General features: G+C 39.8%; 2 protein-coding genes across 4 annotated transcripts; one reads left to right on the plus strand and one right to left on the minus strand.

Annotated features, from left to right (window-relative positions):
- The first annotated feature begins 39 nt into the window (after positions 1-39).
- rrp8 (ribosomal RNA processing 8) lies at positions 40-4,412 on the plus strand. Of its 2 annotated transcripts, none has more exons than XM_011482362.3 (8): positions 40-138; positions 323-440; positions 538-787; positions 1,312-2,167; positions 3,019-3,148; positions 3,215-3,321; positions 3,408-3,504; positions 3,773-4,412. In XM_011482362.3, coding segments are annotated over exons 1-8 (1,674 nt in total). In that variant the 5' UTR covers positions 40-136; the 3' UTR covers positions 3,887-4,412. The 2 variants fall into 2 exon arrangements, with proteins under 2 accessions (XP_011480664.1, XP_011480665.1); XM_011482363.3 differs by having other exon boundaries at positions 538-775.
- A 336-nt stretch (positions 4,413-4,748) lies between these two features.
- On the minus strand, positions 4,749-17,469 carry LOC105355393 (irregular chiasm C-roughest protein). Of its 2 annotated transcripts, XM_023961874.1 has the most exons (15): positions 17,347-17,469; positions 14,459-14,767; positions 13,326-13,634; positions 10,896-11,177; positions 10,660-10,792; positions 9,231-9,400; positions 8,859-9,140; positions 8,714-8,775; positions 8,479-8,551; positions 8,120-8,404; positions 7,773-7,935; positions 6,439-6,581; positions 6,278-6,353; positions 5,161-5,188; positions 4,749-5,080 (listed from the first exon to the last, which is right to left on the minus strand). In XM_023961874.1, the coding sequence occupies exons 1-15, from the start codon at positions 17,411-17,413 to the stop codon at positions 4,937-4,939; spliced, it is 2,526 nt and encodes an 841-aa protein (XP_023817642.1). In that variant the 5' UTR covers positions 17,414-17,469; the 3' UTR covers positions 4,749-4,936. The 2 variants fall into 2 exon arrangements, with proteins under 2 accessions (XP_023817642.1, XP_023817641.1); XM_023961873.1 differs by having other exon boundaries at positions 8,479-8,775.
- Between the last annotated feature and the right edge of the window lie 1,448 nt (positions 17,470-18,917).

Raw genomic sequence — 18,917 nt, forward strand, 5'->3', positions numbered from 1 at the left:
ACTGTAACTTCATTTCCCACAAATCTTACGTGGGTTACGTCATCAGTGTGCGCGATCTTTTCTGTTTTGCTTCCCAGGCCCACATGACAGAAAAGAACGTGGCTTTTTCCTTTCACAGAAATCTTTCGCTGTTTTTATGTGAGTACACACGAAAGACTACGTGTTCACCGCAATTTAGTAACAATATTTTTGAAGAGTAAAAAAAAAAGAACTCGTTTTATGAGATTGGCTTTTGTAAGGGAGCAAAGCTTTTACAAGAAACCGTTGTGAGGGCAAACATTGTGCATGTTTGCAGTTTTTATTTCAATCATTTATCTGACAGGACTGTGGGAAACATGTTTAATGAAGATGCAGAATGGAACGACGAAGAAGACGCTTTAATCCTGAGTAAAAACGTCTTTGGTGGCACTCAGAAAAGGAACAGCAGCTCAAATGTTACAGTATGTGCGATTTAAAAAAGCATACATTTCTTCCATGTTGTTAGCATCAACTGTACGTTATTTCTTAAAGGAATTATTGCGTTTTTTCACTGATTAGCCCAAGATTGTGGGTAAGAAGAGCCTGCTGCGGACACTGCGGACACTGGGACCAGTACCAGAGTGGAAGAGCAGTGATCATGTCCAGAAGAGTGACAGTGAGGCTGAAGATGCTCCGGCTGCAAGAACAAAGAAAAAGAGACGAAAGAAGAGAAAACCTGCAGAGACATCAGAGGAGCAGCAAAACAGTGCAGATCAATCTGTCGAAGGCAAACCTGCGTCAACAAAGAAGAAGAAAGGGAGCAAAGCTGGTCAGTTAGATGTGGTTTTACAGACAGATAATTCCATATTTATACTGTTGACTTCTTTTTTTTTTGAAGTTCTGATTTGAAATGGCTTATTTCAAGCAATCAAAGTAAGAATAATGCACAAAACAATACAATCAGCAGTTATAAATTCATACAAAGACGTATCAAACTTAGGATAATTAAAGATAAAAAAGCTTTAGACATTAAAGATGAAGAGCTTAGTAAGCTTAGTAAAATAGAGCACAATTTGCTTCCATGTTATAAATATTCACTTTCAAAACTGTTAAATTAATTTTACACCATTTTTTTAAAACAACAATTTAAAAAAAAGTAGTACTGTAGGCCCAATTGAAGCATTTTCATATTATTTTATGCATGCAGCCATTTATCTTCTATTAAGGTTTAATAACAATATTACACAAGTTTCTTTTTTTATGTTACATTTAATTAAAATGTGTGAACACGTTATGGAATGTCGTCTTTCCACCCTGTTGGCTTCTTAACTGATTTATTTCCTTTTTCTAAAGAGAACCTAAAGAAAGAGCCCACGTCTGCTGGAGAGACAAAGGACGAAGAGATCACAGAATCTATGAAAAACGAACCACCGAATGTGGAGAGATTGAGCAGAAAACAGTGGAAAAACAAGATAAAGAACAAGAGAAAATGTAAAAACAAATACCGCTCCAAAAGTCTGGAGGACGGTGTAAATAAAACCAAGAATGCAAGTGAAGAAGAGCCAAAGCAAAAACTTGAACTAGATTCACACAGCAGCAGTAATAACAATGACCACTTGATTCCAACAACTAGCCTAAAAAAGAAAAAAGGAGGAAATAAACCACTGAAAAGAAAAAACTCAGACGAGGTTGTGTTTTCTCCAGGAGGCCAAAAGAAGCAAAAAGCAGAAAATAACACGGAGAGTAAAAATGCAACACTTGAACCTTCTGAAGATGGGTTACACCAGGAAGTAGAGGAACCGTCTATAAAGATTGCAAATCATGAGCTAAAAATACAGAGAGTTGAGCTGAGCAAAGAACAGAGTCTGAAAAGGCAGAAGCTGCGGAATATGCTGTGCTCCCCCGCAGCAGTTAAGGAGAGTCCAGCGGAGCAGACAGACTCAGCGGCTGCAGGGCCGGAGGAAGAGAAACCAGAGGAGGTCAAACTCAGTCGCTCGGATATCTTGCGATCCCGCATGGAGCAGCGCTTGGAATCCGCTCGTTTTCGTTACATCAATGAAGTTCTGTACAGCTCGTCCAGCGGCGAGGCGAAGCGCATGTTTCAGCAGGACCCAGAGGCCTTCTGGGTGTACCACAAAGGCTACACCTCACAGGTTCAGAGATGGCCAGTCAACCCAGTGGACCAAATCATCTCATACATTCAGAAAAAGTAAGACTGGCTTTCATGCTTTCACACATTTTTAGACATCCAATCAGTTTATAGAATCTGCCCACCTATTTTCTTAACCCACCGAATCCCTCCGGGGTCACGGGGATGCAGGAGCCAACCCAGCTGCTGTTGGGCGATGGCGGGCTAATCCCTGAGCAGGTCACCAGGGCGCCTTGAAATGCTTTCTTTTTAGTATCTTTAATGTAACCCTTGTGCTATCTTAGATGACCCCACCCTCACATTGACGTATTATTCCTACCAGGACAAAGGTGGATAAAGGTGGAAAGATTTCATGTAATCCATGGACACCAGTGAAGATCACAAATCACTGATGAAAAAAGGTTCAGCGCACTGTCTAGTGGGTCTAGATGACCCACCTCCCAACGTTAAAGTGCCTAGGATAGCACAAGGGTTATATCCACCTGAAAAGAGAAATTCATTTTTTTTATTTTTGCCAACCAAAACTTTACATAATTAAAACTGCCCGGTGTCTATGCTTCAATCCTGATCTATAAGAATGTTTGAAAAGCCCAGAAGAGCTGCTAAAATCAGCATAACTTGATATTATTTCAACAATAATCCAAAGAGTTCACCTAAAGGTCATTATACATTTTTATTTAAGTTCATTTTGTCGCGTTCTCTTCTTTAATGGCTATCACACATCAATGTTTTAAATTTTTGTCATTTGCAGACACAGAGGTAGAGTGATAGTGGTTGGGGGTTCCCACTTTGAAAACAAACCCCTTGAACTCTGTTTTTTATTTATCTTTTTATTTTATTTGAAATAATCCCAATATTTCCTTATGCTAAAAGTCTTATTGACTGTTAGATTTTGGCCTCATTTCCTGCAGGCCCTCATCTCTGGTGGTTGCAGACTTTGGATGTGGTGACTGTAAAATAGCCCGCAGCGTGAAGAACAAAGTGCACAGCTTTGACCTGGCAGCCACCTGTGAGCTGGTCACAGTTTGTGACATGTCCAAGGTAAATGTTTCTGCCCATACTGCTTGTTCTGTTCATGGCTGCTCTAAAAAGAATCTACCTGTGCAGGTTCCTCTGGGCGACGCCTCTGTGGACATCGCTGTGTTTTGTCTGTCTCTCATGGGAACCAACTTGCCAGACTTCTTAGCAGAGGCCAATAGAGTCCTAAAAAACGGGTAAAGTGTCTAATTTATGCATGGTGTGCGTGTTGGAAGTTACACGAGAGCGTGGATGCATAAGTAGGTTTGTATATTTGCTGCAGGGGGGTTCTCAAAGTCGCAGAAGTGGCAAGTAGGTTTGAAAATGTGCGGAACTTCATCACTGCGCTCTCAAATCTGGGATTCAAGATGGTGTCCAAGGTAGGCGAAGACACGTGGGCTTTATTTATGATCACAAAGACAGTGTTGTTTTAAAACAATCATTGCAGTTGCTGATTTACGGTCACTGCTGCTGAAAAAGAAGCTCAGTCATTTTCAAAGAAAACATACATACTTACTGGTAGACAACAGCTTTTAACAATGTCACTCATTTTTCTAAATGAATTTTGCCCTCAGAAAAAGGCTAGCTTTTAATCATTTGTACCGTGTGCAGAAAACCTCTGAGAACCTTTTCCTCCCTTCTCTTTAGGATGCTCAAAACACTCATTTCCACTCATTTGAGTTCATAAAGACGGGAAACGCTCCAAAGAACGTGAAGAAGTTTGGAGTACAACTAAAGCCTTGTGTCTACAAGAAAAGATGAGATCATCAAATATTGTGTTGTTTTTTTTAATTATCATTGGTGTTGAATTGCTTTCAGTTTGTAAAGGAGCAAAAAAAAAAACTGCTTCAGAAAAAACGTTAGACACGCCTCGCCTGGTAACTTGTCTGCTGAAAATGGCTGATTTGCAAAGCAAAAGAAAGCAAGAAAGCCATTTGTTACTTCAGTCATTAAGTTTGAAACTTTGTAAGTCTCTATTCTTTTATAAAAATCCACCATCCATTTGAGAACATTTTGTAAAGTTTTACAGATTAATGTTTTGCAGCAATTGTTTCAGTTTAATTTAATACCATTTTTTAATGTACAGATACTTCTTTAGATGTCAGGGATGTGCATTGGTTTAGCTCTAATGAGTTAAATAGATAAAATGGATAGATCTGAGATTTATATGACAAAATTCTTTAGGGAAAGTTTTACAGGAATGTCCTTGTATTCTTTGACTCTTATTTCAACTGCCAGTTGTTTTTCTTCATCTTTCCTGAAAAGAAAATACATTTCTTTAAATTGACTGGTGGCCCAAAAGTTTCTTTTTATTCTGTCTTTCAGCTTTACTATTTTTTGAGGATTGTCGGGTTTAGTGGAATGAACAGAACACTATAGAGATGAATCAAGAATCCATTGCTGTCGGTGATCAACTTCACCTGGACTTCACCTGGACTTTTTCAATGCTGCCATCTAATGGAGATATGGCAGTACAGTGCAGCTCATAGACATATCACTGATTTACAGTAGTCATTGGTGCAGCCACATATACTGTTCTTGAATATTTATCTGGATGGCAGTATTAGCGTTGCAGTTCTCTGAAAGTGTTGTCATTTTGACTAAAACCTAAAAGAGGAAAATGGAAGCATATGAAGCAAAGTTTAATCCTTTACAGTAAAAATAACAAAATTACAGTAGTTGCAATCTTTAAAAGTTCAGTGCATATCTTATTTTTTCTTCAACGGCTACATTCACACAAAAATGTTAAATTATAAACTGCACCACAGTGTCAGTAAGAGTTGAAATTTTTACATCATGTCAAAGCCTCCTTTACAGCGCGCTTTTCACATCTAAGACGATGGAGTAATTGTCCAGCTGAGCAATCCCCTTGTCCTCTGCTGCTCCTGGCTTCTTCACCTCAGGAGAGCCAGGCTCTTGCATCAGAGAAGTCAGAGCTGCAACCGACTCCTGCTCCTGAATTTACAGAGAAAAACATGAAGGGCAATATATTTTAATTCAAATTTTAAATATGCAAGTCGGCTGACGAAATGTACCTTGTATTTTGTCGTCTTGTCTTTTTTGCTGAAAAAGATCCAAAAATAATCTGGTCATGGTGATGGAATTTTGTCCATCAAGACTGCACAGATGATTTACTATCACTAGAGGGCAGTGTGACACAATCATTTACATGCACTTCATTTAAATAGAAACATTTAAGGGGAAAAACAGCATAGAAAAATAAAAAGGCAGCAGTGGTGACCCGAGTCCTCAGCATTAATCCTTGAGTAGCATCCTGCTTTGATGATTTTATGACCTGGGTAACAAACTCGGTGACGACCTACTGCTGTCACTTGTTTGCAGAACTGTATGAGGGGCTCGTCCCAAAATAGCTTCCCCACCAAGGGAATTGTGTTTTCTTATATACATCGACCTTCCAAAAGTAGCCTGATGGGATCGTTCCACTTCTGTGATTCAGCTTATTAATGCAGCACTAAACCATTTTAACAGTTTTCAGTGGCACAAGTCAGAGAAAGGACCAGCTGACTAAGCAAAAGGCTTCAGGTCAGGCATTGTTCAGTTAAATTTACTGATACAGTTTATGAAATGACCATCAGCAAACTGAAAACTAATTATCAGTTAACTTTAGGGTTAAAATGTGGAAACTTCTGCTGGCAGAACGCACCAGCTTTGAGACGTTCATAAATTTTCTTTACTGGTGGTAAAAAAAAATGTAATGGACTGATGTTTTCCAAAACCAACAAAAGTAAAAGCTTCATGTGTGAATTTTCTTAAGAGTGATGAACAGCAGCTCAGGTTTCATCGTCCAAACAGCTTCAGAATGAATCTGAATTTTTGACCACAGCATTTTTTGGAGGTGATAATGCTGTTGAAAAGCTGCCTAAAGCGAGACTTGAAAGATGGAAAATAAATCTTTTATCGCCGGAGAGGATCAACGTCTACCTGAGAGCAGACAGTGCTGTGGCGGCAGAGGCACCTGCCTACTTCAGCCACAGTGTTTCCTGTTTGTGAATAGATACCGGAGTGACAGAGGTTGGTTGGTGAGTGGGTTTAACGATCCGCACTTCCTGTTTGTCTGCTATCATGTTGCATTGGCTGAGCAGATTCTGCTGTCAGCACATCACCTGCTGAACTTCCACCTGTAGAACTCACCAGAACACCAAGAGAACAACACCGAGGATGAGGAGGACGGCTGTGACTGAAGAGATGCAGATAACCATTATCTGCACTGAAACACAGAAAGCCAGAGATTTTAGTCAAACACAACAAATCCATGTGCTGATGGTATCAGAAGGTTTCAGCATGTCACTCACTGAACTGCTCATCCTCGTCTGTGACTTCCACTTGAATGGTCATAGATGCTGTGTGGTGGTAGAAAGACGCCCGGCAGGAGTACAGACCTTCATCCTGGAGGATCATAGCAGACTCGTCTACCTCAACTGTGGAGCCGTCACTCCTGAAGCACAAAAAACTTATAGTTAGGGTCAACATATAGCCTATGTTTCTTGTGGGATTTTTGCCATGATGGAGGACATATAAAGAAAATTGAGCTTTAACTGCATTTCTAAGTATTTCTTTATTCAGACATGAAAAATGCAGTTTGAAAAAGTTTGTGACATAGGTGCTACATTCGGAGGGGCATAAGCTCCTTGCTCTGCTCCATTCTGATGCATCCACTTGCAGACAAATAGATCCATGAACGTCTTAGTTTTCTTTGTCTGAGCTGGAATCTGGCTCTAAACTGAGCGGCTGGATGGCTCCCACCCAGGTAATATTAGCTTGGGAGTGTGAGGGGCTGTAAGCCAGGAAGGGAGCATGTAAAAAAAGGGATGATGGAAAGTCAAGGAAGGCTTACTCCAAGCTATTGGTTAGGCCCACAACTCGACTCTAGTGAACTTCTGCCGCTCTGCAGAGACTATGTCCTAGAAAATGACACAGGTTTTTTGATTTTGCCTAAAAATGGCATAATCATGATTAAAACACTACTGGGAACACTTTTAAAATAGATCAAAAGATGATCAAAGCGGGACTTTAAAGGCCAATTAGCATTGGTTTGTCACCAGACAGCTAAGCTAGCTGCTCTATCCTATTATAAAGCCTTATCACATAAACAAACATTGCATTAAAAAAAACAAAGGAAACTAAAGTGCTGAAACAGTTTTACGTTGATTTTACCTATCTTTCTAAGTTAATTAGCTTAGTGTGACAACAGGAAACTGAGAAGGAAACTGAATAACTTGGAAAGTACACAACCCAACATAAAACAGCATTGTAATTATGCTTCTGAATTAACAATAGTCACTTCAAAAAATAGTAAAAAGTTAAAGTTTGTTTTTAGCAAAGAACTACAATGATTTTTTTCCTGTCAGTTTATGAAACAGTTACACTGATACTTTATGCTGCTCCTTCAGACTTTTTCCAAAAAAGAAGAGAAAGAATAAGACATAAGATAGACATAAGATATTGAGGGAACAATCTTTCTTATTTTGATAGGTTTTCTGTTCATTGTTAGCACACAAACTAAAAGACTTTTAAGGCTCAAGTTTTAAAGTGATCACATTTGGAGAAAAAAAGATTTGCCTAATCGAAACTGCTATTTTTTTTACTGAAGCGTTTGCTGTTGTCGTTGCTAATAAAGTTACACAACCTTTGACAGCGGAGGCTGTATTCTGGCACGTTGCCTTCCACACCCAGCAGTATTCTCTGGTTGAGATGATTCTTTTGGACTCTCAGGCCAAATACGACTCTCTGATCACTGTGACGGCCGCTCAGGAGAGATGAATGGTTCAGGATCTTCACAGATGTGATATCTGCAGGAAAAACATGCAAAAGTCTTTGAATGTCTGGAGTAGTTTGCTAAGATTTAACATAAAAACTTTTTGGTTTTTGAAAACAACTTGAAGCTTGATTCCCAGTAAAGAAGTTCAGTTGTCTATGTTTTTGACCTCTTCAGGTTGCCATAAGAGTCTTTAGCAGAACATCAACAGAACTTACAATATTTGGGGATCTGGACGGTCCGGTTCTCCGATATCCTGTGGTCAAACTGGTACATGCAGGTCAGGTTCTGCCCCTCATGCAGGGCCAGAGGAAACGGATAAGTCAGTGTGGCTTTAATCCCATTGTCTTCAAATTCAGCCAGTGGCGGGGTTTCGGGTCTTGCCCTTTTGGGGAGAACCCAATGAAGGTTTGTCCTAAAGCACTCCCCTTCACAGTCACACACTGCCTGCCAAAGAGGGGGGTCTCGCTGTCTCATCACAGTTACACTCAACAGAGGGGGCTCTGGAAGGGGAGAGGAAAGGACATGAACATCTGCGTGAGGTGGTTTTTGTCAAGAAATGAAAGAGCAAACGTACTGTGCTCAGGAATGTGGATTGTTCTTTCTGCAGGTGTCTCCAGGCTCGGGTGTTTCACTGCACAAGTGATGTTCTGACCAGAAAACAGAGAAGAAGGGAGATCCACAAAACTCCATGCTAATATCACACCCTCAGAAAGGAGCTCAGTCTGCATGACATTACTGATGTTGTTGTTGTCCTCTGCAAGCCAGCGTATATCAGCAGCAGAGGCGATGCTGATCACAGAGCAGCACACCTTAGTGTACTTACGGCCGTCCTTCCACTCTGTGCTAGTATTGATGGTGATGTTTGGGCGAGCTGTGTGGAGAAAACAGAAGCTGAGCAGCGGAAATAGAAAAGTTGGAGACAAAGTTAAGCATCGACTGATTTGTAATCCGTACCACAAAGAGGGAGTCTTATGCTCCTGTTCTCTGGGAGCTCAAACGCCGGATGATGAATCACACACTTTGCAGTGAGCTCCCAAGGCGAACAGAAAGGGACGAGTAAAACTCCTCTAACAGTGTGGCTTCCATTATACGAGGAGGAATTGAACCAGAACTCTTCAGAAACACTTTGCGATACCAGCCAAGACACGTTGGCCGCCGGAACAGCTTCAGCCGCTACACACTCCATCACCCAGCGTCCATCTTCACTCCGCAAACCAACCGAGATTGTGGGTGGAACTGAGAACAGGGACAATGAGAGGAGGTTCCACGTTCTACAATGAAACTACTTCAAAGTAGAAATCCCTCTGTGCAATAAACTTCACCTACCAGCCTGCAGAGGCCGAGGCTTGACTGTGACGTTAAACCGCAGTACTGCGTTGAGGTGGAGATAAGAGATGTGACACTCATAGAGACCAGCGTGAAGAGGCTTCACTCCAGCCAAGAATGTGAGGTTTTGGCCAATAAGCTCCACATCCTCAGGGAGGGGTCCATTATTTCTGTGAGGCAAATGCACAAAAGATGAACAATGTTTTGCTGGTTGTCCAAAATTAAAAACATCAAAACGTGATCATCAGATGGAAAAGAAAAACCTTATCACACAAGAGCTCGGGTCTCAAAAGGTCAAGTCAAACATTTAAGTGTATTTATGTATATTTTTCATATGTTCTATAAATGACCCAACAACATAATTTCTAAAAAAAAAAAAAAAAATCCCACAGCACCAATCCAACAAAGGATCTGATTTCTCTTTCTGATTCTGATGTCTGTCTCTGTGGGGTTTTTGGGTCACTAAATGCACCACCACATCCTTCTCAGGATGTGCAGCTTGTTACACAAAAGCACAAGAAGACTTACCTTTTTCTGCCAAAGTAACTCATGCTGAAATTCATATACAAAAGAAATAAGGATATACACAAAAAGTAGTTAGGAAGAATTAGGTGAGGCATAAACATGTTAGTTGCAGAAATATGTACTGAAATCTCGTTGTATAGATGACAGTGATGTCTCGCTGGAGAGAAATGTATTCCATTTTGAAAAGTTAGTTGTTGTTTTAACTTATCTTTGCTCCAGACTTTTCCCAAAATCAGCAGTCAAGATTTTTTTTTGTCTTATTAAGGATAAGGATCTTGAAATAAGAAAATTATAATTGAAATGAGTCAAAATTATTTTGCTCCATACTCCATACTCCATACTTAAAAACTGGTTTAAGACTCAGAAAACTCAAATTTTACTTTTGTAAATGTTGGTTCAATTTTGGTTCAATTCAGCTTCAATTCATTACACTAGTGTTTTGTAACTCTAATAAAAATAAACTACAACTAGGTGCATAGAAACACAAAAATATAAACAATTTGCTCCAAACTAACAAAAGGAATACTCATTATTGGACTGAAAACATTTCTTTTTAACCCATAAGAACCCACGGTGACATCAGTGTAATAGAAAAACATCAGAAAAGGTCCACTCGGTCAGTGGTAAATTTCAGTTTGATTTAATTTTAAGATGAAATGGGCGTGGGTTCTTATGTGTTAAGTAATTTTATCTAACAGTTAGCTTTTTATTTTCCCTTTTTAATGCTTGTGTGGAACTCCTTGTTTCAAAATTTTCATATCTTATTGTAAGAAGTAACAATTACTTGCTGCTTGGAAAGAATTTTTACCTCCCTTTTCTTTCTTTCTTTCTTTTTTTTGTGACTTTCTTCTTACAATTCGTGTTCTTTAGTTCATTAGTTGCTATATCACCAAATGTTTCTTACTTTGTGCAGATTACACTGTAGCGTGGCACATTGCTAGTGATATGCAGGCTGATAACATCAGTCTCTCCTTCTTGCAGCTCCAGATATTCAGCATCTTGAAAGTTACTGCTGTCAGTTTCCACTTTGTGCAAATCTGCAGATAAAACAAAGACATTTAGTGCTTTGTTTTTTTTTTTTTTTGCTTCTGTTTCATTTCTGGAGGACCAACACTTTTCCTACTCATGAGAAACACTCACAAAAAGTGGGTAGTGTTGTGATTCTTTCCTCCGGGTGTGAGAATTTGGGGTGACTAAACATGCAGGTGAGGCTGCGACCATCATACTCAGCTGCAGGGAGATGGACAGAAAGTCTTTGGACATCCGAGTGTGAGTCCTTTTCTGCTTGTAGCCCCACGGTTGCGTTCGGAGCCAAAGAGATATCAGTGTCGGGTCTCCCTCCGGATGAAATGCAAGAGACCACCCAGAAATAATTTCCTCTTTGCTGCACCATCTCTGCTTTAATGGTCACATTTGGCCTTGCTGAGAAGCAGGAAGAAATGCAAGAAGAGTCAGACTTTCACAAAGCCCAAATGTTTTTTTCCAGCAAATTAAAAAGTCAGATAGCAAGGAAGTGTTCTGGGGGATTTTTTTTTTCCACAAGGGAAGCTGCTTCCAGATGAGTTTCATGTTAGTGAAACCCAAAGCAAAAGTGACGTCTGCTGGGTTTTTGAAGACTGAAGGCTCAGGCTTATCACCTGTCCCATCTGTTGGCAGAGCTGCAGCTGAGAGCAGATGTCTGGCCCAGCTGCTGCGCGACCAAAGCTGGGAGAACCTCAAGCTGGAACCCAGTAGAGATCAGAGTCTGCCATTAAACACATCAAAGATACAGTAGTCTGCAATAGCAGAACAACCCCAATGAGCAAAAGAGATGACCAAACACTTCTTATAATTTAAGATTTAATCATTTTAGTGTTCAAAGTGTCATTTGTTAACACCTCAAGTTGTGATTGGTTTATATCAAACTGAAAAGGCCTGTTATTTGGTTTGGACCGAGTCCGTCTAATTTGATCCGGACCAAGTCCTGAACCTTGCGCTTGGTCTGTGTTCAGACTGCTTTTCAACTGGACTATTCTGTTACAAACCAGAGTTTATAAACAAAAACACATGACTAAAGATCTCTTTACGAGGACAGAGCAAAGGAACAAGAGAAAGAATAATGAAAGTCCTACACTTTGCAATCCTTGTTAGGATAGTTCACTCATTCACCTATTCTTTATATTTCGCTGACCAGTTCTGAATATCTGAATCAACGTCAGGTACAATACCTTTTAACACACCACAGGCGTGTTGCAAGGCGGAGTCCTCAGCTAAGAAGGTTCGCTGTCAAATATGTTGTCAGGAAAATACTTAGCTTAGCCAACCACTGATCACAGGTAATAAAGTTTATAAGCCGCAGCTTTTAGTAGTAACTTTTATGACTACTTTTGTTGTTTTTACGAACTTTAGAAATAAATTATAGATCTGTGTGGCCATCTCAGTACAACAGTTTTATTTAAATAAAACTCAACATAACTTAAACGTAAACTCAAACTGACCCTTTTTGACATAGGAGGAGGGCATCTTATTGGTCAAATACATCAAGGAAAGGGCTCTATTGAATTAATTGAATATTTTAAACTGCCATAAGATTGCTGTAGCATATGTGTAAACATTTAAAGAAACCGTTTTATAACAATCTTGTCTGCAAAGGCAGTCTTTTGCAATATGCATAAGCTGATATTTTTTGCCATGTATCGTGCAGGCCTAATTTAAATCAGATATAAAAGTAATAAGAAAAGCTGCAGGATTTCTATCTAAAGTTACAGGAAGAGAATCCAGAATTTTCCTGATCTGCCCTAGTATTCTTCACATCTGTCTGTGGGAGCCAGTTTTGTATTTCTGTGATATTTTTGGGTTGTTTTAGGTTCATTCACATGGAATGATAAAGACTTTTATCTGTCTGTTTAAAATGTTTATTAGAAAAAAAACTCATCTGCGTTGTCAAGAGTTTAGTTTATTAATTATTACTCTTCAACAACGTTTTGATCTCTTCCACATAAAAGAAAATATTATGATATTTTAATGTAAATGCTGCAAAGATTTAATTTAAAAAAAAACAACGAAATTCTGACTTGGAATGATGTTGAGCAGTTCAGAGCTGAGCCTCTTCAAGTTGACTTTTATTTATTACTCATTTTCCAATTTTATGATTGATTTTGCCTACTCTTTCAGTCCGTTTTCAGTAACACTTTATGGCGAGCTTGAAAAAAATAGCGATTAAACACAGGTTGCTGGATGTGCCTGAGTAGATTTGCACATTTAAAAATTACTACATTGTTGAACATCACCACCAAACGTGCAAACTGCATCCTCTTTCCAGTCACTGGGTCATTGTTGCTTTTTCTTGCCTTTTTCACTGGACTTTGCAGAAAGCCTGCATTCCCACATGAATGCGCTGCATTGTGCGGTGTGATTTATGTTCTGTCAGTGTGCATGTGGAGCAGAGTGAGAAGGAAATGCAGAAGAAAGTTATAGCGTCACAAGCTGCTGAGTCATGACGCTTCATTGCAAACCTCTTGCTGCTAAAGCAACACCCGCTAACGCCCTCCTCAACAAAGCTGACACATGCTGCCCTGAAAGTGCACTCACTGTAGGTTTTGACCCGCACTGTGGCCAGTTTGGGGTGAGGGAGGGTTGGGTGTTGGATCACACATGTGACGTTGTCCTCGTCTTGTAGGTGAGTGGGGAAGCGGAGGACGCTGCTCAGGTTAAAGAGGCCGTTTGAGGGAAGAGATTCTCTCACGCTGACAGTGAAGGGGTACCCAGAAGGAGGAAGGCTGCCAACCACCCAGCTGATCTGAGGTTGGGGCCTTCCTCCATCTGCAAAGCACGTCACAGACTGGTAGGATGTGTTGTTTATGACGTCCTCCCTCACCAGGATTTGAACATCAGGCCGACCTGGAAGCAAATAAACAAAATGTGCATTGACCGTGTTTTTCAGGGTATACGTTGTGGTTTTTTGCATAGTTTGGAGTGTGACTTATACTGAGGAGAAACGTATTTGTCATTTTTATAAAAATACGTAGTAGTTATTTTTTGCACCAACAACCGGTTACCCTTTACCGGTTGTTTCCCACTAAAAACCGCTAGAAGGACTGTAGTGTGTGTGTCACTTTTGCTAGTGACAACAACACAAAAGAAGAAGAAGCACCATCCAAACAAAAAATTGGAGAATCGGATCATTGTCCTCCTGAACGTTTTGTTTTGCTTTCTTTTAATACATTACTATTTGTGTTTTTACTTTTTCCTGCAGGACAGCAAGTCATCAAACTGGGTTACAGAGATGCTGAATTACAGCTGAAAGCACGGTCTGCTGCTGCTGTCCAGAAGGTAATGATCACAGAAAGACAGAAAAGAAAAGACTGAATGATCTCATGAACCCTGACATGAAGACGTGCTTACAAATCTTTTGTTGAGCTCGTCAAAATAAGTAAACCGGATCTCTCAACATCATCCGCGTCTTCCGTGAATTTTAAATGAAAACTTAAACAGCCGACGCAAAGTTGAAGCATGAATCCCGTTGGGTATGAATGCAGCATCACACTGGGCTTGGGAGATTTGTTCAGCAGCGCTGCACTTTTCTTCCAAAAGTTCAACTCATATTCCGGAGTGACTTATTTAAAGGGTAATTAAAATGATGGTGTAGGTCGTTCTGGGATCGTTCAGTAAATCTTTTTCTGCCTGAAGACAGCGTACAAAGAACTTTTATGAGAGAGGCTCACCTAATACAGAGACAAAAACACTCCTAGAGAAAAACTCATCTTCTGATTTAAACTCGCAGATGTACTCTCCCTCTGCTTCCACACTGGAAACCTTCACCTGAACTGTCAGGTTGGTGACAGATTCGGGATAGGAAGAGCTGTCATTTGAAAATCCCGCCAGTCGCTCAAAAACGCTCTTGCTGGTCTGCCGTTTCCATTCGGCGCTCTGGATCTGGCTCTCGCCCAGATATCGACAGCTCAGGTACACGTCCTCCCCCAGGACCGCCGTCACGTTCTCAGAAATCTCAAGAGAGGGCTCTTCGCCTGAACCTGGGACACAGAAAGTTCAGTGATAGTAAGAGGTCAGGAGTTCATCTGAACACCGTTAAAATTACAAACAACAAGGACAGAGCTGTCTCCTTCCAGAGAAAACCAAAGTCCAGACTGACTGCTGAGCGACAGATGGTTATTGTTGCAGATAAAACGAAGACTCAAGCACCTCTTTGTCTGTCTGACAGCAGCGATACTGTGACAAATGAGGAAGACTAACTGTGGCTGTAAGGCCTCCAGGCTCCTAATACTGGTTTGCACTTGAAAGTTAAATGGCTATTGCAAAAGAAACATCCATGGTGACATGAACTAAATGCGCTAAATGTTCCATAGATACATTTCTTGTTCTTATTTTAGCACATAAACATGCTAATATTAGCATATTGAGAACAATTTTTACTGTAAGAAAGTGAATACAAGAAAAGAAATGAGTAACTAATATTCTGTTATACACAACATCTGAAAACAGATGCAGCAAAAGGTTTCATGTACTTTACAAAGTTAAAGTTAAATTTATTTTAATTCCAAAAATTGGTGTTAAAAAGTGGCAAATAGAAATATATAAAACAGAAAACACTACTATTTTTGGTTGAATTATATTCATCTACAGAGAACAAATATTGTTAATTTGGAGATAGACAAAAGAAAAGCACCCAAAATGCTTTTTGTTTCCTATGGATTGTTTTAGGGAATAACATTTTGAAATAACATGTCAGATAGAAAGAGAAAAAAAATTGTCAGTCCGTTTTTTAGATTTGCAGGTCTGCAAACACACAACTCTTCATCTATCATTTCATCTAACTGTTGAAAAATTACATTGTGCTGCACAACCTCAGTACCAACAAACTAACTTAAATTTATTATCAAAGCTGGGACAACCAAGTTCCAAAAACAAGACCTTGATGTTTCTGCAGACATATTGTCTTCTATCCTAAATAGCCTGAACTGCCTCCATGTTTTCTAACTAAATATATTTGGTGACCCCAAGGGCAACAAACCCAAAGGGCAAAACAGTAAGTAATTGTTTCGCTCTGGACTCAATCCCAATTTTTCAGCACAAACCTCCCACTATTCTTTCATCCACCACCTATTCCATTGTGTAAGGCAGACAAACAATAGCCGTTTGCATAATGTTTTACTGCAATTACAAAATTCCAGTAAAACATCTAAATGAACATCTTATGCACCCTTCTAAACCTTCAAACAATGAAAGTATACAGGTTTAGAGTTTGCTTAAACATGAAAAAAAAATGTCAGAAGACAGCAACTACTTGCAAAGTCATCAGTTTGGCATCATTTAGGGTTTCAGAGTGTATTCATCTGAGGAACCCATTATGTTAATGAAAGCACTTCTGAAGATATGCATGAGTTTTTATGCAGTGCTCCTTTTTTCCTCATAGAAAGCAGTCACAGATAAGAAGAGGATTAAGAGGAGAGTGCATTTAATAGGGACTGACATGTTATTTTTGTAAAGAAGACAAGAGTACTATCTTCATCCTCCCTACCTCTGCTTTCACTTCTGTCTCAATAAAAGTGCATTTGAGGACACAGTTGATTCTACAACCGAGCTCGAGCCAAAATCTAGTTCTGCTTTGCCTGAGTGTAACAACGGATACATGCAGCTAGTCTTACGGTGAACCGAGGCGAGCGGCCTGCTGCTGATTGACTGTTTGCATCAAGCACAGCTGAAGCTAAAAAGCTGTTGATCCACTTATAAATCAAAGCAAATGAAAACAGCATGGAGGACTTCCAAATGCACATAACAGGGCATGGAATAAATATGCTGCATCACTTCAATCATGTTTAGTGGATCCATATGCCAGTTGCCCTTGCAAGTTATTGCTGAAACAAATGCCAGCCAAAAATATACAAAATAAAAGCATAGTAACACATATTTCAGGAAAAACAGAAAAACATGCAATATATTTGCTAAGATTCGCCAGATAATACCGCTTTGACATTTCGCGCCAAGCCTCTTAGTAGTTGTGCTAGTATCGGGTAATGACCTTCCAGTGTGAACAGCATTTGCTAAAAGAACCCGCGTTGGTATAACATCATCTTTTTTGTCAGCAAACAGCAGCCTTTCATTCAGGACACGCAGCAAATCTTACTGTGCAGGTTCAGGATGTGGTCCACAAACAACACTGCAGGAAAGAAAGATCTTTCTCACACTGAAACTGCCATCTGCAACAGGGCATTTAAACCATTCTGCAGAAACGGATTCTTTTTACAAAACACACACTGTTTGGGTTTCACCTTTACACAGAGGAAAAGCATCTTAATGACCCTCCTATTTCTGTTTTATAAGCCCGTAAAGAAATTACAAGGGCTTTAGGTGACACAGCTAATCAATAGCAATAAATTGTCTGCCTGTACTGACATTGCTGAAATAGTGATGTATGTACTTACTTATTTTCCTTTATCGCCTAAATGCATTTATAATTTAGTTAATCAAGTAGAAGTCCTAAAGTAGCATTGTTGAGTGTAAATACCACATGGTAAATAAGACCTCAAGGTCCAGTTAAACAAGCCCATAAAGAGCTGATGGTCACAGGTGGGCTGTAACCCTGCAGACTTACCCTGGAACTCCAAGCATCGACCAACATGCAGGAAAAGAGCCAAAGACAGCAGCCGGGAGCATCTCATGATGGTGACACAGATGGATGCACCAACTGAATGCAAGGCAAACTGCTTTTTAAGGGCGTATTTTCTGTGGTTCAAGGTTACATTTTCACACCCTGTACAGCTGACACTGACGTGTGTGCACTTTTTCTGCCACTCAAACAACCACAATGTGTGTGCCTGCCCACACACTTTCTTTCTTGTTGTGCTTTCAGAAGCATGCTTTGTGTTTACCCTTACATGTTTTTTTTTTTGTTTGTAACTGGCAGGATGTGTCTGTCCAGTTTTTCAGCCACCTCATATGGTGGGGCGCCATGTGACGCGCCATAGCCATGCATCATTCATTGCATCCAGCCCCAGTGGGAGCCCTCAGAGACTGCCAGTCTGACAGAAGAGGCCTCCTCATGCTCTGCTAGAAAAATCACCCACTACAAGTCATGTTTACGGCTTCATTTAATTGCACTTCCTTTTAAATTTGTGTTTCCTTTTTTTTTTGTCTGGACAAACCTACTCGCTCAATTAGCACGTTTTGTCACCTTTCAATAAAAAAAGGGCAAATAGGTGTGGATAATGAAGACATTTTCAAGAAAACTAGTCAAAAATAAGTTCACTACAAGTTTTGCAGGAAGTGCACAGTGTTGTAGAGATCGATATCTTTTAACTCTTTATCAGCCAAGGAACCACATGCTCTGTAATGACCTTGATTTGCAACAAAAAGATAAAATTTCTTGTGAAAAAAGATATAAAACATTTTAATTTCAGTGATTGGGAGTTTCTACTTAGTGCTCACTAAAAGGATACATTTTTCCTCGGTGTCTTTAAAATTGTCTAATCAGAGCAGCAAAAGGATGACAGGGGATAAAGAGTGGTGAGAGACTGAAACCAACCTATTTTTTACCGTGTGGTTTGCAACTGCTTTTTGAACGGTTTCATGTGAAACTCACGGGCCTCAACAACCTCTGCAGCAGAAAGTTCATTGCACAACTCAGAATTTCTTCAGCTATCATTCTCCACACGTTTGTCACTGCAGAAGAAATTTCCTGCAGATTGAGTCACTACAAAATGTTAGCTTTAGGCATGTGAAGCTCAGATATTAACATGATGAAGAATCAAATGTTCACATCTGAAAATATTCCATCAAACTGCAACATCTGAACTCTTAGCAGGTTAACTTTCAAGAACTAAGAGGAAATAGGTAATCTGAGCATCTTCATAATTTAATTTGTTTGTTCTGAGTCAAGTCAGATGTTTACATGCATTTTCCTTCATCCAGGAGTTGAAATGAAGCATCAAATTAAAACATAATGTCTTGTTCTTGATGTTTTCACGAATTTTCAATTGGAATAGAATTTCTGCATAACAACATTATTAAAGCTACTAAAATTCCAGTCTTAAATCTGGTTAAAACTCAAAGAGAAGCAACATGTTTATTCCCAGACTAAATGTGAAAATTTCTCTGAGTTTCTGAGATCCGGCTCCAGATCAGTTCAGCTAGGGGGAAGGGGACTCACTCTTTCAATCGAAACTC

The sequence above is a fragment of the Oryzias latipes genome, chromosome 13, assembly GCF_002234675.1.
Source record: "Oryzias latipes chromosome 13, ASM223467v1".
Taxonomy (NCBI): domain Eukaryota; kingdom Metazoa; phylum Chordata; class Actinopteri; order Beloniformes; family Adrianichthyidae; genus Oryzias; species Oryzias latipes.

Excerpts from the sequence above, each read along its gene's own strand:
- rrp8 (XM_011482362.3), top strand. Across the intron at positions 3,149-3,214 it reads CAGTTTGTGACATGTCCAAG|GTTCCTCTGGGCGACGCCTC; the intron begins GTAAATGTTTCT and ends CTACCTGTGCAG. Across the intron at positions 3,505-3,772 it reads GATTCAAGATGGTGTCCAAG|GATGCTCAAAACACTCATTT; the intron begins GTAGGCGAAGAC and ends CCTTCTCTTTAG.
- LOC105355393 (XM_023961873.1), bottom strand. The coding sequence starts at position 17,413 with ATGAGATGCTCCCGGCTGCTGTCTTTGGCTCTTTTCCTGCATGTTGGT. Across the intron at positions 11,178-13,325 it reads AGTGCGGGTCAAAACCTACA|CAAGGCCAAATGTGACCATT; the intron begins GTGAGTGCACTT and ends CCTGCTTCTCAG. Across the intron at positions 10,793-10,895 it reads CACAACACTACCCACTTTTT|ATTTGCACAAAGTGGAAACT; the intron begins GTGAGTGTTTCT and ends TTTTATCTGCAG.